At 53.1% G+C, this 17,206-nt stretch overlaps 1 protein-coding gene across 1 annotated transcript; it reads right to left on the bottom strand.

The window, feature by feature from the left end:
- Positions 1-152: 152 nt before the first annotated feature.
- Tle6 (TLE family member 6, subcortical maternal complex member) lies at positions 153-9,233 on the bottom strand. The gene is made up of 15 exons (XM_076919244.1): positions 9,081-9,233; positions 8,498-8,591; positions 7,516-7,577; positions 6,927-6,972; positions 5,111-5,173; positions 4,771-5,031; positions 4,431-4,491; positions 4,258-4,340; positions 4,139-4,176; positions 3,308-3,566; positions 2,976-3,223; positions 2,065-2,206; positions 1,176-1,326; positions 574-650; positions 153-456 (listed from the first exon to the last, which is right to left on the bottom strand). The coding sequence occupies exons 2-15, from the start codon at positions 8,549-8,551 to the stop codon at positions 352-354; spliced, it is 1,650 nt and encodes a 549-aa protein (XP_076775359.1). The 5' UTR covers positions 8,552-8,591; positions 9,081-9,233; the 3' UTR covers positions 153-351.
- Between the last annotated feature and the right edge of the window lie 7,973 nt (positions 9,234-17,206).

Here is a 17,206-nt window from a genome sequence, read left to right as displayed (position 1 = left end):
GCTGCTGGGTGGTGGCAGCGCACGCCTTTAATCCCAGCACTTGGGAGGCAGAGGCAGGCGGATTTCTGAGTTCGAGGCCAGCCTGGTCTACAGAGTGAGTTCCAGGACAGCCAGGGCTACACAGAGAAACCCCGTCTCAAAAAACAAAAAACAAACAAAAAAAAAGTTGGTGGGCTCAGAGCTACAAAGTCCTTTCAAAACCTGGGTAAAGAACAACCTCTGCCTTTTCAATTGCTTTATTACATGTGACTGGGGGTCTGCACACTCCATGGAACTCTCCCAGAAGCATTGCAGACCCTTCACACCCATTGCCATCCACCACTGTGCAGTTGGGGAGGGGAGTTGAGGCTGTCAATACTTGATGTGGTAAACCGAGGCACAGTCCCCAGATCCTGTGACAAGGAGCCTGCCGTTCTCAGTCATGTCGAGGCATCTGACAGGGGCAGCCTCAGGGACCTGTGACACAGCAGCTGAGCTCAGTTCCTCTCCACCCAGAGCTTCAGAACTGGCCCCTGTGGGGTGCCGCTGAGGGCCCTGCTGACAGCCCCCCAGTAGCCCCTGCACGTTGAGTACCTGAAACAGTTTTGCTCCTGCGGGCATGCTGTGGAGGGTGACAAGGCTGTCCAGACCTACGCTCGCCCACCACTGGCCTGGGAGGAGGGGGAGAAGACAGTGAGGTTACAGCAGATCCAACCCATCCACCCCCATCCAGCAGTACCCAGGAGGCTGAAGCAGGAGGATTGAAAGTTTGAGATGAGGATGAGCCTGGGCTACACAAGACCCTGCCTCAAAGAACAAGGCAGCAAAAAGTTTTACTGATTTGTCTTATGTTTTGCTCTCTAAGTCTTACATAGCTCAGGATAGCCTCAAACTCCAAGTAGCCAGAGATGACTCTGAACTCCTGATTATGTCAATAAAAGATGTTGGGGTGTGGACTGTGTCGAAGCCCTGAGTGGACATTAAGCAGCGGAACCTTCCCAAAGGCCAGTGACAATGCTCATCCTCAATGGATTCTGTGTTTTCCTGGACAGGGTTTCTCTGTGTAGCCCTGGCTGTCCTGGAACTTACTCTGTACACCAGGCTGGCCCCCAAACTCAGATCTGTCTGCCTCTGGCTCCTCAGTGCTGGGATTAAAAGGTCTGAGCCATCATGCCCAGGCTCAGTGGACTCCTTACCATCTGGGGAGAACTTGAGGTCCAGGATGGTCTTGTTCTTGGTGCCTGCAGTGAGCATCTGGCTGCCTTCACTGCTGAACAGGCACTGCTGGCCATCGGCCAGGCCCAGCAGCAGCCAGTCTTCAGTTGGACTGTGAGACAGACTCATGATCTGGGTGAACCAGGCATAGGCAGCAATCAGACCCCAGCTGGGCTGCAAGAGCCGCCCCCACCCAACCCCATGACTCCGATTGGCTGTGACCTGACCGTTTCTTTACACAGTCCCCATGCTTCCCTTCCTTGAGGTGCATGAACTTTACAGGGTTAAATATGGCAGTGACAGGTCTGTTTCCCTTTTTTGGTTTTATTGAGACATGGTCTTGCTCCATAGCCTAGGCTAGGCTGTAGTGACTTGTCACATAACCCAGGCTGGCCTTGAACTCTAGCATAAAATATTTGCAATGAATAGTCTTCATTTTATATAGCCCAGGATATCCTTCAGGCCCCTGTGTAGCTGAGGATGACCTTGAACTTCTGACCCTCCTTCCCTCAGCTCCCTAGTGCTGGGTGGCAAGAGTGGCCATGGAACCCAGAACTCGGGAAAGCGTTCCTAACCCTAGACTTAGATCCTTTTCCACTATGTAGCCCAGGATGGACTCACTTTTTCATTCTCCTGCCTCGGCTTGAGTACTGGGATGACAGCCTTTGCCGCCATTGTCCAAGTATGACAAAACGTATTTTAAAGACCCCTGTGTGGTCGACTCGACCTCTCCTATTTTTGGTTGTGAGCCTAGCCTTTCACGGCTGAGCCATCTCTCCAGCCCCTGTGGTGTTCCCTCTCCCTACACTAGTACACCTTGTCATCCAGCCCGATGGCCATGCCTGTCCAGCTGCAGCCCTGACTATGTACCTGGGACTGGAACGAATACTCCATCGACACCTTGGCCATCCGCAGGTCCCAGCGTCGCAGACAGGCGTCCAGGCCCCCCGTCCAGACACTGCCATCTCTCACCACAAGGTTCTTGGCTGAGCTGTCAGGGCCTTTGAGGTCCCTGGCCAGAAAGACAGCAAAGGGGTGAGCCCAGGCTCCCCCAAAGTCCTGGGACCAACCCAACTTGCAGGTGCTCTTCCACCTTTGGCATGAAGGGGGCAGTGACATCGTCCTAAACTCCCTGCCTCTAAAGGGTAATGTTCCAAACTCGGACCTGTAAACCCAGCACTGAGGAAGCTGAGGCAGGAGGATGCCACCGAGTTCCAGGCCAGGCTGGGCTACATACAGAGAGACCCTTCCTCAAAAATAGGGGTGAGGGAGAAGACCCAAAGCTGTGGTGACTCAAAATTGTCATCCCAGCTACTCAGGGCTAAGAGAGGATGATTTCAGGTTAGAGCCATCCTAGGCTACAGAGCCAGTATCATCCCTGGTCTAACCTAAGATAAAGACTGAGCAGGGCTCAGGAACCCGCTAAGTGGAAGGACAGGCTCCTGCAGGTGGTCCTGAGCCTGTGCTCTCCCTTGTCCCACAAGAATTACAACAAATAAGCTGGGTGCCCACAGCACTTGGGAGGTGAAGGCAAGAAGATAAGGAGAGTTTAAGGTTATCCTCTGTGCTTGAGGACAACCTGGGCTACATGAGACACCCTAAACTAAAGGTAAAAAGCAGACTGGAGGCGTGGTCAGGGATAAGCCTCTTGCCTAGAATCCCCCAATGATGGGCTGGGGATGGAGTCCCACCCAGAATCCTCTAGGGAGGGGGCTTTGGGCAAGAAAAGACCTCAGGACTTGCATCCTCAGCTCTCCATGCTGCTGTCTCTGTGTCTGCACCTGATTATTCCCCGAGTCCGTAGGTCCCATATCCTGACCGTGCCATCTGAGAAGCCTGCAATGGCCGTGTCTTCTTTTGTGCTGGCCAGCGCCTGGCAGGACAGGCCCTTGCAAGGCAGCTGGTACTTCTCATACAGGGACGAGGCTGCCAGGTCCCACACGATCACACCGGGTAAGTTGTACCCACCAGCGAACAAGGTTCTGCTGTTGGAGGACAGCACGCAGGTGCGCAGGTACGCCTTGTTGGCCTGCAGAGGACCGTCCCCATGAGCGAGGATCACCCGAGGCTCTTCCAGCACTTCCCATCCCCAGCACTGTCCCTGTCCCGTCACCTGGTCACTGCATCGCAAGTGGCTTTCGGGGTGTCTGTCCTCAGCCACCTGGTTCATGAGACTCCACACTTTGATGCCACTAGGGCTGCAGGTGAAGATGTGTTGTGTGAAGGAGTTTATGGCTGTCGCCAACAGCAGCTCCTGGTGTCTCAGCACACGCACCTTATGCAGCGCTTGGGGGCCCGTGAACCTCTCCACTTGCATGAGTGATGTGCCAGGTCTCTTCCAGCTGCTCTCTGAGACTTCAGAGTCCCAGGACCTGGGGATATGGGACACAGAGTGAAGTTTTCAAGACAGGATCTTAGTCCAGGTTGGCCTGTGCTCTATGGATTCCTAATCCTCCTGCCACCACCTCTGGAGTGTTAGGAGTCAGGCTCCCACCCCATTCTTCAGTTCTTGCGTAGCCACACATGCTCCCCTACTCTAAAATGATTTGCCCGAGTAGCCCAGGTCCTAGCCCCCTTCCAAGTCACTGCTCTCCAACCACAAGACTCCGAGAATCTAGGCTGAGACTTAAGGGAGACGTTCCCTCTTCAACCCTTTAAAAGCTGTTCTCATATTTACTCATTAACTGGGGGATCGTGGGGGGTTGGAGAGGAAGCAGGATAACCTGTGGGAGTCAGTTCTCACTTCCAACCATGTACGTTCCAGGGATCCAGCTCAGGCCTAGGCTTGGTAGCAAACACCTTTGCCTGTTGAACCCTCTCACCAGCTCCTCCACCCTCCACCACCAGTTAAGGACATGGAAGAGGGACAGGGACGCAGGGGTGGGAGGCAAGGGTGAGGTAACCCTGCTTGCTTCCTGCAGAGGCCAATAGAACAGATACTCACAAGGGCTTCAGAAATGTATCAGCTCTTCTAGAAGATTCCTGCGGTACAAAGAAAGAAGCTGACCCTGCTGGCTTGTGACCTCCCCTCCATGTCTGCATCCATCTAGGTCTCCCACTCACCTGGGTCTCAGATTGGGGCTGACTGATATCTCCTTGGTAATCACCTAGCAGGCCTGAGGGGGACTTGCTCAGGATGGGGTCAGCTGTGTGAAGACAGGATTCAGGGGCAACCCAGGAACTATGACCCCACCCCTCCGAGGGCCCCGCCCCTCCGAGGGCCCCGCCCCTCCTACCAGAGTCACTCAGGCTGTTTCTGTGCCTGGGCCGAGGTTTCGGTTTAGAGTCTTTGCTTTTCTGGGAGACAGAATTGGGTCAGATGAGGGACATGTCACCGAGAGGGGGGACCTAGCAGACTCTTGGGGGTTCCTGTCTGCCACGGGGAATCTCCTGAGAGGTCAGAGTGGAGAGGTGAGGAAGGAGGGTACTGAGAGAACACTATGGGGTAAATCCTTGGGGGTTCCAGTCAAGGGTACTCACCAATTCCAGCAGCTTCTGTTGCCATGACAGCAGGCAGGGGTTGGGGAGAGGAAGGGAGAGGGAGAGAAAGGCTTGTGCCTGGGAGGTCCCTCTCACCTGTGAGAAACCCTCACCCCTGTGCTCCTGTTGGTTCTTTTGGCAGCTGTCCATGAAAATTTTCCAGAGTTCCTGGGTCAGGAAATCTTGCCAGAACTGGGGCTCCTTGTCCCAGACAGGCTGCGGATCCTGGGCCTCATCGACCTCTGAGAGGAACCGACGTCTGGTGGACACTTGAGGCCCTGGGGTGGCTTTGAACTTGGGGGGGGCTGCAGACTCTGGGGCCTCTTTGTCTTCTTTCTTAACTGAGTTCTGGGTGGTCTGGACAGAGCCCGTGGATGAGACACGTGACATGGCCAACTGGTGGTACCTGTTCCCTCCAGTCCCAACCAATACTCACCTTGCTCGTCTCCAGGACGCCTTGCTGGGTCCTGGTGATCATCACCTGGAAGAAGTTTTCCACCTAGAACGAATTAGGATCCAGCCTTGTTGAAGGCACAGACGTGGGGAAGGGGCGCCTGTGCCAAAGCTTGGCCCTTGGCAAGCTCTTCACTCCGTACAAACACACAAACCACACCATACACATCCAAGCATGGTGGTGCACACCCGTTCACCCTTCCCTTCAAAGACTGAGGCAGGAGGATCAGGAGTTCAGGGTCATCCTTGGCTACATACTGAATTTGAGATCCCGTCTCAAAAAAACTTCAGAAAAAAGAAAAACAATAATACCACCATTAAGGGCGTGGATGCAGCCGAGCCCTGCCCCCATCCCCAGAAAGGCCCACAAAGAATTTTTCACAAAGGAAACTGAGGCCCAGGGACTCAAACAGCATCAGCAGCCAGGGTCTGGTTTTTCATTAGCCCCACCCCCCCATCCCTGGGAGCTTTTTGAGAGCACCCAGAATAGAGAGGGGAGCACCTGAGATGGAGGGAAAGCCCCTGGGAAGGGGCTGGAAGGCCCAAGGTTCTGGCTTCAGGGAGGGGATGATGGATCCCAGGGCAGTGCCAGCCTGGGGCTGCACAAAGCCCAGGAGAGCCCTCCAAATTTCCCCCCCCCACACACACATATATTAATGTGTAGTTTACTGGGACTCCAGTGTGCCTGGAGTTCTTGGGTCCCACCCTGGGCCCCTCGAGCGTGCCCACTGCCTCCCTCCTTCAAGTCCCCAGTCTTCACTGGTGGGTGGGGCAGCTGAATGAGCAACTGGGTCCTGGTGGCTTCCTGTCCCTCTGCCGCCCACTCCCCCCTTGCCGCCGCCCCCCCCCCCCCCCCCCCGCTAAGCTGGCTCCCTGCCAGTGACATCTGGCCCCAGGCAGTGCCTCCTTCCTGCCAGTGCCCTTGAGAAAGGGGCCAGGTGGCAGGGGGAAAAGTCGGATGGGGACACACGTGCCTTGGCTTGGGCAGGGGGTGGGGTGCGGGGAGAGCCAGGTGCCCTTCACAGGCCTGTCTTCCAGTCATGCACAGGACTGGTGGCCCTTTCCTGTGTCTCTCTCCTACCCAGGAACCTTCAGGGCACCTGAATGCCAGGCAGGAAGGACACTCCACAGCTAAGATGTGGGGACCTTCAATCAAGGCCCTCCCTGACTTTGTCCCCATTGCTCTGCCGCTCCCACTTCCTTTGAATCAAAGACCACGTCTTGCCAGAGGCTGACATGGTTCCCATTCCCTTCCTGCCTCTGTCCTGCCAGGGGACATGCGTCTAGCTCCAGTCCCCAGTTCACCTGTGTGTGATGATCTAGAGATGACTGTTTCTAATGGACACCTGAAACCGCACAGCAGGGAGAGGTAGGTCTCAACAAGGAGCCACTCTGAGCAAAGGTCTTCTTCAGAGACAAGAGTCCCACGTAGCCTGGGCTGGCCTTGAACTTACTATAGCCAAGGATGACCCTCCCACCTCCACCTCCCCAGTGCCAGGATGACAGGTGTGTGCCACTTTGCTCTGTTTATCTTAACTTTTCAATACTTACTGTATCTATCTATCTATCTATATTAATGAAAAACCAAGTTTAATTTTCTTGCAGCCCTCAGGGCCCTGCCTGCCTCTCCCTAGCTGACAAATAGAGCTTTTTCCTGCTGCCCATCCCCAACCAGCCAGGTTCCCTCCTGCCCCAGGACTTTTGCACAGGCTGTGCCTTTGCCCCAGGGCCTGAACTTGAAGACAGCCTCCAATGCCCCCTACCAGATGCCACCCTTGGCTGCCGCAGGGAGGACTCACCAGGGCGGTGATGTTGGCTAGGTGGACCACCATCTCAGAGAAGATGCTGAGTGAGGGAGAGAAATTGAACATCCTTCTTTTAAAAAGCCCCTGCGTCAACCCTAAGGGCAGGAACCCCAAGACGATGAGCCACCTATCTATCAATGGAGGGGAAGCTGGCACCCAAACTCTTAAGACTGACCCAGGCTTTGCATGTGCTAGGCCTTTCTTGCCCCTGAGCCATCTCCCAGCCAGCAATCATTTGAAGACAGGTTTGGTGACTTAGGACTTGTCATCCTCCTGTCTCAGCCTGCACCACTACAAAAAACACCTGGCTTAAAAACAAACCCAAGGGCTGGAGACGGCTCAGTGGTTAAGAGAACTGACTGCTCTGCCAGAGGTCCTGAGTTCAATTCCCAGTAACCACACGGTGGCTCACAACCATCTGTAATGGAGATCCGATGCCCTCCTTCTGGTGTGTCTGAAGACAGGGACAGTGTACCCACATACGTAAAATAAATAAGTAAAATCTTTAAAACAAACAAACCCAAACACTTCATTGGAAGCCAGGCTGCATGGCTGGCTTTGGGGGCCCTGAGAGAACCCTCACCTGTGGAGCTCCTCTGGCAGCCGTTCCATGATGGACAAATACCGACTGAAGAAGTTGGAAGGCTAGAAAGGTCAAAGGTCAAAGCCATCACGTCTGTATCGCCCCTGCAGCCACGCAGGTGTGGAGGCATGGCCAGCTGCTTTGAGCCCTTTAGGCACGGAGCATGGTAGAACCTTCTAGACCTGGAACAGTGGTTCTCCACCTTCCTAATGCTTCAACCCTTTAGTACCGTTCCTAACGTTGTGGTGACTCCAACCAGAACATTAGTTTTGTTTGTACATTATAATTAGCATTACTAGGGTTGTGAATTGTAAATAGGTGACATTCAGGACAGCTGATATGTAACCGCTGAGGGGTCCCAACCCCACAGGTTGAGAACCACTGTCCTACAGTCAATTTACTACAGACTTTTGACATTACCTTGACTTTTAGAGAAACCAGGGAAGGGAGGAGGGAGGAGGGAGGAGAATCTAACCTCTCCCCCCACCCCCAAGAAAGAGTCTGTGTGTCTGATTGTTCTGGAACTACCTAGAGCTGGCTGGCCTTTGAACTAAGAGATCCACCTGCCTCAGCCTCCCAAGTGCAAAGATTAAAGCTGGGCACCGAACTTTAATCACAATATAGTGTTAACACATGTAACTCAAGATCAGCTTGCTAGGAGGGGCTCCAGTCCTGACCGCACAGCGCACTAGGGCCCAGGTGAACTCCTAATGTTAATCACCACTTGATTGACATTGGGAAAGTCACTTCCCGCTGCTGTGGGCCTGATCTGGTCTATGGTGGTTTTCAGCTGCACTGTCAGGGGTCACAGGTGCAGACACTGAGGGGCTCAGGCTGGGGTGCAGGCCCTTCATCCTAGCTAGGCAGGCAGGATTGCTTCAGACCAGGCAAGGACAGTAAGACTAAGTCTCCAAAACCCCAAACTCAGTAGGAAGAGAGGAAGCTAACTGCACTGCGCGCCCCTCGCCAGGATTTCTCTCACCAAAATTTCACCAAAGGTGCTCTTGTCCTGTCTGGAGGAAGGAAGATTCTTCATCTCGAAGATTCTTGAGGTTACAAATCAGATTCTACAAGTTCTACAAGGAGCAGGTATAGGTTTTTGGAAGGCAGAAAAGTCGACCTCCCACCCAGCCTTGTAGCCTCTCCATCGTCTAGACCGAGCTGGGGAGAAAGCCCCTTCCCCATCCCCACGTCCTCTGAGTTCCTTAAGCCCCGAGTCTACGACAGGGCTACGGTTTCAGACTCCGCGCTCCCAAGCTAAGCACCGGGGGACCTCATTAATACCAAGAATAGAGACCCAGGCACCTCCACTCCCTAGCGGGAGCAGTCACAAATGTATTACGGACCGAGTAAGAGCTTGCCAGGCGTACTACTTAAGCCTGCATGTGGTGCACATACATATACGCTCAGGCACACACTTAAAACATTTTTTAAAAAAAGAACAAAGGAGACAAGAGAAACGACACTTGGTTCACTCCCAAATCTCTCAACCTGGGTAAACTCCCCGCTGAAGTCGGTTTTGTGAGGGTCCACACCCCTCCCTCGGGCTCCCTCTTCTTCCTCACCCGTGCAAACCGCCTGCAGGAAGCGGGCTACCCTCACGCACCACCACTGAGGCTGGGGAGGTCCCGGGGAATCCCAGAGGGAGCCTCAGAGGTCAGCCAGGTTCAGGCCAGGAGGAAGGCCCTCCTGCTGGGCCCTGGGCTATTTGACCCCTCTCACCCCGCCCCTCCAGTCCAGGCCACGCCCACCACGACCACACCCACGCCCCCTGCACCCACTGAGGGAAGCGTGTCAGGGCCCAGGCCACGGGTGCACGTGGGCACCGACTCCGCGAGCCGCCCCTGCAGGCCCTGACCAATCGGAAGGCCGCAAGCCCACGTGGGCTGCGAGCCAGGATGCTCATTGCTCAGTTTGTGGCCGTGCTGTCAATCACGGAGTTTCTGCTTCGGCTTAACCCTCACGTTCCAGGTGTGGCGGGTTCGGGAGCTTGGGAGACTTTCAGAGTATTTGGTGAAAAGTCTGACTATTTGGGGCATTCGAGACGGGTCAGCAGGTGAAGGGGATTGCGGCCTAAACGTTTGATCCGAGTTCAATCCTTGGGACCCACAGGGTGGACGGCGAACTCACGCTTGCACATGCACACACTCCCCAAATAATTTTCTTTTAAATGTTACTGAAACAGGAGAGTCAGGATTCATCCTGACTGGCACACACACGTGCCCTGGGCCCTATCCCCAACACCACTTGAACCTGGCATGGTCAGACACCTTCATCATCCTAGCACTAGGGAGGTGAAGGTCGGAGGGTTAGGAGTTCGAGGTCATCCTGAGTTACATAGCAAGTTCCAGGCTAGTTTGGACTACAGGAGACCCTGTCTCAAACAAGAAAGAAAGGAAAGGCTTAGGGCACAATGCCACATGCCCAGACACCCAAGTTCAAGGACAGGAGCTCCTGCAAGGCCTCAGCCCCCGATCCCTGGCCCTGGATGGAGGATCCTGGAGTAAGCTGAGGGTAGCCCGGGTTAGACGGGACTCTTTGGACCTCGTTACCCGCACTCCTACGCCCACTCCAGCCACAGGTGGAGGATGTGAAACGAAACCACACTGTAATCTCACCACTTCAGACACGGAGGCAGGGGGGTGATGGTGAGTTTGGAGCCAGCCTGGTTTCCATAGTAAAAGCAGGTGTAAAACAAAGTGTGTGAAGGCGATTGCTGCCCAGCCTCATGGTTTGAGACTGATCCCTGACCACACAGTATAAGGTGGGAATCCATTCTAATTCCCACGAAATGTCTTCTGGCACCCACACATGAATAAATGATTGTAACTCAATTAGGCCTCTGTTACAGCAACTTTTCCTTCGTTAAAAGTATTTTAAGGGCCTGAAGAGACGGTTCAGCAGTTAAGAGCACTGACTGTTCTTCCAGAGGACCCAGGTTCAATTCCCAGCACCCACACAGTGGCTCACAACCATCAGTAATGTGATCTGATGCCCTCTTCTGGCATGCAGGTGTGCATACTCACATATATTAAATAAGTAAATCTTTTAAAAAGATGTTAAGGCCAGGCAGTGGTGGCCCACCCCTTTTATCCCAGTACCTGGGAGGCAGAGGCAGGTGATTCTTTGAGTTTGAGGTCAGCCTGGTCTAAGGACAGCCAGGGCTACACAGAGAAACCCTGTCTGGAAACAAACAAAAATATAAAGTGTAAAATGTTTGCTTGCACGCATGCATACCATACATGTGCATGGTACTCTCAGAAGGCAGAAGAGGGCGTTGGATTTCCTGGAGTTGGAGTAGGCAGGCATGTTGTGCTGGTCCCTGCTGATCCGGCTCTCCAACCTCATAGACAGAGTTTTTTCTTTTTATCCTGGTCCTGCTTTTGACCCCAGGAGTTTTGCACAGGCTAGGCCAGTGCTCAAGCCGTCACTATACATTTCAGCTGGGACTGTCATTGAAGGGACCAGGGGGGGCCTGTAGGGCTTGCGCTCTCTCTCTCTCTCTCTCTCTCTCTCTCTCTCTCTCTCTCTCTCTCTCTCTCTCTCCCTCTAGCGGTCATACCTATTATGACACATTGATGACGAATTTACATGAGATGATGTCACCACCACAGCTCAACCTGCAAAAATATTCAATCATTGTATCAGCTCTGGCCACCATCCAAGTCTGAAAAGGTCAAGTCTCTTTTGCTGCCTGTGGTGGCTCGGGGCTCTGATCCCCACACTCGGGAGGCAGAGCCAGAATAATCTTTTGTGAGTTTCTCAAAATAACAATAGCAACATTTTTTTAAGGTCCCTTTTGTCTCCTTCCCCCCCCCCCCCCAGTTCTAAGAGAGTCAGGGTCTTGTATGTTTATTGTATTTAATTATTCTATTTCCTTGTTATTATCTTAATTCTTTCTCTCCTCTCCCTCTCTGTTTCCAGAGGGTTTCTCTGTGTAGCCTTGGCTGTCTTAGAACTCACTTTGTAGACCAGGCTGGCCTGGAACTCAGAGGTCCATCTGCCTCTGCCTCCTGAGTGTCTTACTTAAATTTATTTAATTCCATTGTATTGTTTTATTATCACATTTATTTTCTTTGTTTCATTCTTGTTATTTATTGCAGGGTTTTTTTGTTTTGTTTTGTTTTTGTTTTTTTTGTTTTTTGTTTTTTTTGTCTTTTTTGTTTGTTTGATTTTTGAGAGACAGGGTTTCTCTGTGTAGTTCTGGCAATCCTGAAACTCTCTCTGTGGACCCAGCTGGCCTTGCACTCACAGAGATCCTATCCTCCTGCCTCAGGCGTGGGTCACCACACCCAGCCCATTTTATTTTTAAATGTCTTCTTAGATAAGAACGCACACGGACCTTGTGATCTTCCCGAGTCGGCTTCTAGGAATGGCTGTGGTTGGGCTCCTAGGAGGCAGAAAACGGAGCAGAGCCGTGTCAGACAGCTGGGCAGAGTGGAGGTGAAGGCAAACACCCAGGCTGGCACCTCCTCGCCTGAGGTGCTCTCATTAGCTGGACACACAGGGCCCACTACAGCAGCCCCACCCCCCGAGTGTCCCCTGTATTGTGGCTCTCATCTCTCTTACACCATGGCCCCCTGTGTGTGCTTCTCCCCTGACAGCGACCCCTGTGCCTATCACCATCCCCACCACGGTAGCCCCTGTAATGATCATAGAAAAAATGCCTTTTAGACATGTAAAATAACTTAGGCTCTCCACCCCACCCAGGGCTGCACCTGATTACTAGAACCCAGTGACTTCACTCCCTCACGTGACCAGACCCACGCGGCTACTGCACAGTATAGAAGCAAGGTTCTGCTCTGCACACCTGGGGAGAGAGCTACCTTGATAGGCCCTGCAGCTAGAGCGGCATCTCTGGCCTCCACCCCGCATCCTGACCCTCAATTCACGCACTTCTTTTAGAGACTGTCCTTCAGCCTTCCCAGATGAGCAGCCTTGTGGAGAGGCGAAGGACCACAGCTAGAAATGTAGAACGCGAACCTGTGTGATGACCCGCAGCATAATAAAATACAACCTTTGTTTTACTATGTGTATCTATCTACCTTCTTGTCCAACTCCCCCAACACACGTGAGCGTGCACACACACACACAAACCACACACACTCACCACACAATAACCACACACACTCATGTACTACAGAGCACACACTAACCGCACACACACACACAAACCACACACACACACAAACACACGCACACGTGGCCGCTGTGCCCTGCCCTGGAAGTAACCAAGAATCAAGGCTCTGCGTCACTTCCCCTGCTCCCCCCCCCCCCCCCGACCGTCTGGGGCGCAGACGTTGATCGAATATTCGCTAGAGACACGTGAGCATGTTGAGGCGTCTCGTGCAGGGTGACCCCGGTTGTCACGGACAGGATAAAGGCTTTTCCTTCTGGAAGCTTTCTTTGCAGAGCTCAACCAGAACGCAATGCGGTGCGCAGAGGCGAACGCCGTCGCCATCTGCTGGCCGAAGCCGGACTCCACAGGCTTCCAGAGACCGGAAGAAAGGGAGTGGGGGCAGAGAGTGAGGGCGCGCCGAGGAGCCAGGGGCCGGGGGAGGGCTGGGGGTGGGTGGGTGTCTGTGCGGGACTTGAGGGTCCTGGGAGCAAGTGGAGGTGGGCCAGGCTTGCTGGGCGCGCAGAGACCGGGCGGCACTCCAGAGATACAGTCAGAGGGAATCTCTGTGAGTTCGAGGCTCGCCTGGTCTACACAGTGTGCAAGGACAAAGTGAAAGTGTTGAAAGCGAACGGAATTAAAGAGGACTAATGTCCGGCGTTGGTTATACTGTGAGCTTTCAAGGGAAGGTAGTACTGTGTGGGAGAGCGGGGGACCAAGTTTTACTTTATTTGTATGTCTGTGTATTGCCTGCTTGTCTAGGCGCCACGCGCACACAGTGCCAACGGAGGCCAGAACGGGGCTCAGATCTCTGGAGTTCCAGGCGGCTGTGAGGCTCAATCCTCAACTTCCACCACCGACTGGGACTCCAACTCGGGTTCTCGGCCCCGGCTGCACGCGTTCCCAGGCGCTGAGCCATGTTCCCAGGCGCCGAGCCATGTTGCGAGGCCGACTGAACCAGAGCATTAGCGCATCACTTCTGCCTTCATCGCTGACTAGGGCGTCCGGCACTCAGAAAGGCACTCACTGGGCCCAATCAGAGCCCAACCCCGCTAAGCCCCGCCCTCCAAACGAGGGTCTTCAGAAGCCGTTATCCAATCACATTCGAGCAAAGGCGGGCACCAGCGGTTCTGGGATCCGCTAGTGGAGGACTGAATGGTCCTGCCCACTTTCAACATTCCACCAATCGCTTAGCCCAGTCTAATGTTCACTTCCGGTTCCTGGAACAAGCCGGAAGTTCTTTTGTACGGAAAACTGGAAGTTGACTGAAGCCGGAACAGGATGCTGAGAAGGACCGGAACTGGATGTTAAGCTCCACTGTAAGATAGCCAGAAACGTAAATATGTTTCTCTGTCTTTTCGGCCTTCGTCGCTGTCGCTATTGACCCAAAATAATTCCCCATTCGCCTAATGTGCCCAGAGCCACATATACGCGGATACCGCTTGTTGGGAGCCGACTTTAGCAGAAAGCGGCTAGATCAGCCTTGCAGCCATCTGGAACCATATACCCTGACGAAAGACTTGGTTGTCAAAAGCCTACAACAGCTGAAGCACACTCTGATAAATATACTGTTTGTCCCACGTAGCTTGTTTTGCTGTTTAGTGACCTCAGCTGCATGGTGCACGTGGTAAAGTGTTTTCACCTGTGTGCTCCTGCGTGTGTATATAAATACCTCAGAATTCCCATCAAGAAGAGACTTGATCACACCCTGTCTTGTCTCCATTCTTCACGTCTCCTGCCCCAAGAGCCCCGCTCGCTCTCTGTTGACCAGAACACTTAGCTCAACCAAAGCGTTGAGGCAAAGCGTGTCGAGGCAGAATAAAGGCCACAACAACCGCTGGGTCAAGACGGCGACGTCCAAGGTCGAGGAGTGAGGTCAAGGGCAGGGAAGGGCCAAAGATGAGTGTGACTGGGGAAAGGGTACAACACGTGAGGGCCCCCGCAGGGCTGTGGGAGGGATGGGATGCGGTGCTGTTTCCATGGGAACCATAGGCCTCAACGCTGTACTTGGAATGCAGACACACAGGCAGTCGGGGTTAAAATGTTATAAGGAACATCTGCAGATGTTACTCGGAAACATACAAATGAGTAAATAAATGAATACTGAAAAATAAAGGCCTGCAATGGGGCTCAGTGGATTACAGTGTTGGTGGCCAAAGTGATGACCTAGGTTCAGGTCCACACGGTAGAAGTCTAAATCAAGATCTTGGGAGTCGCCGGGAGGTGGTGGCGCACGCCTTTAATCCCAGCACTTGGGAGGCAGAGGCAGGCGGATCTCTGAGCTCGAGACCAGCCTGGTCTACAGAGTGAGTTCCAGGACAGCCATAGCTACACAGAGAAACCCTTTCTGGAAAAAAAAAACCAAAAAAAAAAAAAAAAAAAAAAAAAAAAATCTTGGGAGTCACATTTTTTATGTGCCCCGCCCCAAAGTGAAGAAAAGATGTAGTGAAGTTCGGAGAGAATGTGTACGGATTCTGTAGAAACGGTGTGTCATCATATTCAAGGGCTGGCTAGCCTTTCCATTGGGGAGGGGTGGGTCGACCGTCATCCAGGTTGCAATTCTGCACAAATATAAGGTCTTAACTGTGTCTAATGTGTGTGTGTGGAGACCAGAGGTATCTCTGGGTATCTGTCCTCAGGAGCCCTGTACCACCACCATTTTTTCCCCCCTCGAGACAAGGTGTCTCACTGTGACTTTCGACTTGTGCCTAAGGCTGGCGGGTCACAAGCCAGGGACCCTCCTGTCTCCGGTGCCCCAGCGCAGGCATCCTAGAAAGTGACCCCAGCTCCCTCGTGCTAGGTGGACCTCCGGCCCAAGGGCTTTATCAATGGAGCCACAGCTGTATCTTTGAGCCTGAGTGGCGCGTGCGCGCATGCACTTTGTTTGCAGGTTTGGACATCAAACTCAAGAGTGTCTCAGGTGCCAGACAGCACCTCTCTCATTGGCCTTGGCTCCAGCTTACATGCAGTTTAAATTACCCTAAGAGCCAGGTAGTGTGTGGTGTGGCCCGAGTGTCCTGAAAAGGTCCCACTGGGTAGCTCGGACTGTGCGCAAACAGTAATCCTGCTGCCTCCAACTCCTGAGTATGTCTCTATGTGCGATCCTGCCCAGCCCAGCCCAGCCCGGTCTCATCCTGCTTGCTGAACAGGTAGGTGCCTCTAGTGTACGAGCAACCCTGGGACAGGCTAACTTTTGATTCTTCAGGCCCCCTGCCTTGTTCAGTCCCTTCAAGGCCATGGGTGAAGGTTAAACAGTCGGGAAGGGGAAGCTGAGTGGTTGGCTGCCAGATTAGCCTCGTTGTAAAGATCAGGTCTCTGCAAAGGGCAGTCAATCAAATGACAGGGGTATGGCGGAGCAGGTCAGGTGCGGAGCTGAGTCTAGGGTCCTTCACTCTTCACTCAGGGTGCTGGGGTGGTAGGGGTGGGGTGTGTGTGTGAAATTCTATGATTCACCCAATCACAACATGCGCCCTGTCCAATCAGGGCTGGGAGCTCTCAATCCACACTGGCTCCAGCCTTGAGAGCGGGTACCTCGGAGAGGAGACATGATTGCGGAGGCCAGGAATTGGCTCCTAGGCCACTGTGTGAGATAAAGAGGATAGGAAACTGGGTTAAACCTTCCCTTGGGCTGGTGAGATGGCTCAGTGGTTAAGAGCACTGACTGCTCTTCCAGAGGTCATGAGTTCAAATCCCAGCAACCACATGGTGGCTCACAACCATCCATAATGAGATCTGATGCCCTCATATGGGTGTCTGAAGACAGCTACAGTGTACTTACACAAAATAAATAAATAAATTCTTTAAAAAAAAAAAAAAAAAAAAACTTCCCAGCACGGGGCAAAATCGAATGTGTGCAGAGCTTCCCAGCAGTAGGGAATCTGAGGCAGGAGAGCTGTGTGGGGGCCAGGAATTTGAAGCCAGCCTGTGCAACCCGAGTAAATAAATTACTGGCGGGATTGCGCATTGGGAACAGGGAACTTGAGTTTTAGAGATGGGTTTCCAGCTACAGAAGTGAATTTCATGTGACAAAGGTGATGGAGGTGAGGGGCACAAGAGTTCAAGCAGGTTTGTGCATTACACTTAAAAGGTTAGGTAAGAAGACTTTCCGTCACCGGGGTGGTGTTGCAGGCCTTTAATCCCAGCGATTCCCAGGAGGAAGAGGCAGTGAGATCTCTTGAGTTTGAGGCCAGTGAGTTCCGGGACAGCAAGGGCTACACAATGAGACCCTGTCTGAGGGTGGTGATGGGGTTCCCTTCTGTGGCAAGGCTAACACAGTGCTGGGAAGGTGGTTTGCAGTCCACAGTGACCTGGCGTCAGCCTGTTGTCAGGAGGAGTCCAGGGTGCTGAGTGTGACCACTGAACAACCTGGTCCATGTGAACACCGAAGACTAGTGGTCCAGACAGACAGCGAGCCGTGAACGTAGGCTTTTCTAAACAGGTCCACTTTCCCTGTATCCTTTCTTTTCCACTACCTCTGGTGAAAGGTTAAAACAATTTAAAAACCATCATTAAAAACATTTTTAAAAAAATTAAAATTACACCCAGGGATGTTCCCATCTCCTCCCTGGTGCTGGG

The sequence above is a fragment of the Arvicanthis niloticus genome, chromosome 22 (assembly GCF_011762505.2).
Source record: "Arvicanthis niloticus isolate mArvNil1 chromosome 22, mArvNil1.pat.X, whole genome shotgun sequence".
Lineage (NCBI taxonomy): Eukaryota > Metazoa > Chordata > Mammalia > Rodentia > Muridae > Arvicanthis > Arvicanthis niloticus.
Note: the sequence above shows the minus strand (reverse complement) of the source record. Positions and strands in the feature narration are given on the sequence as shown.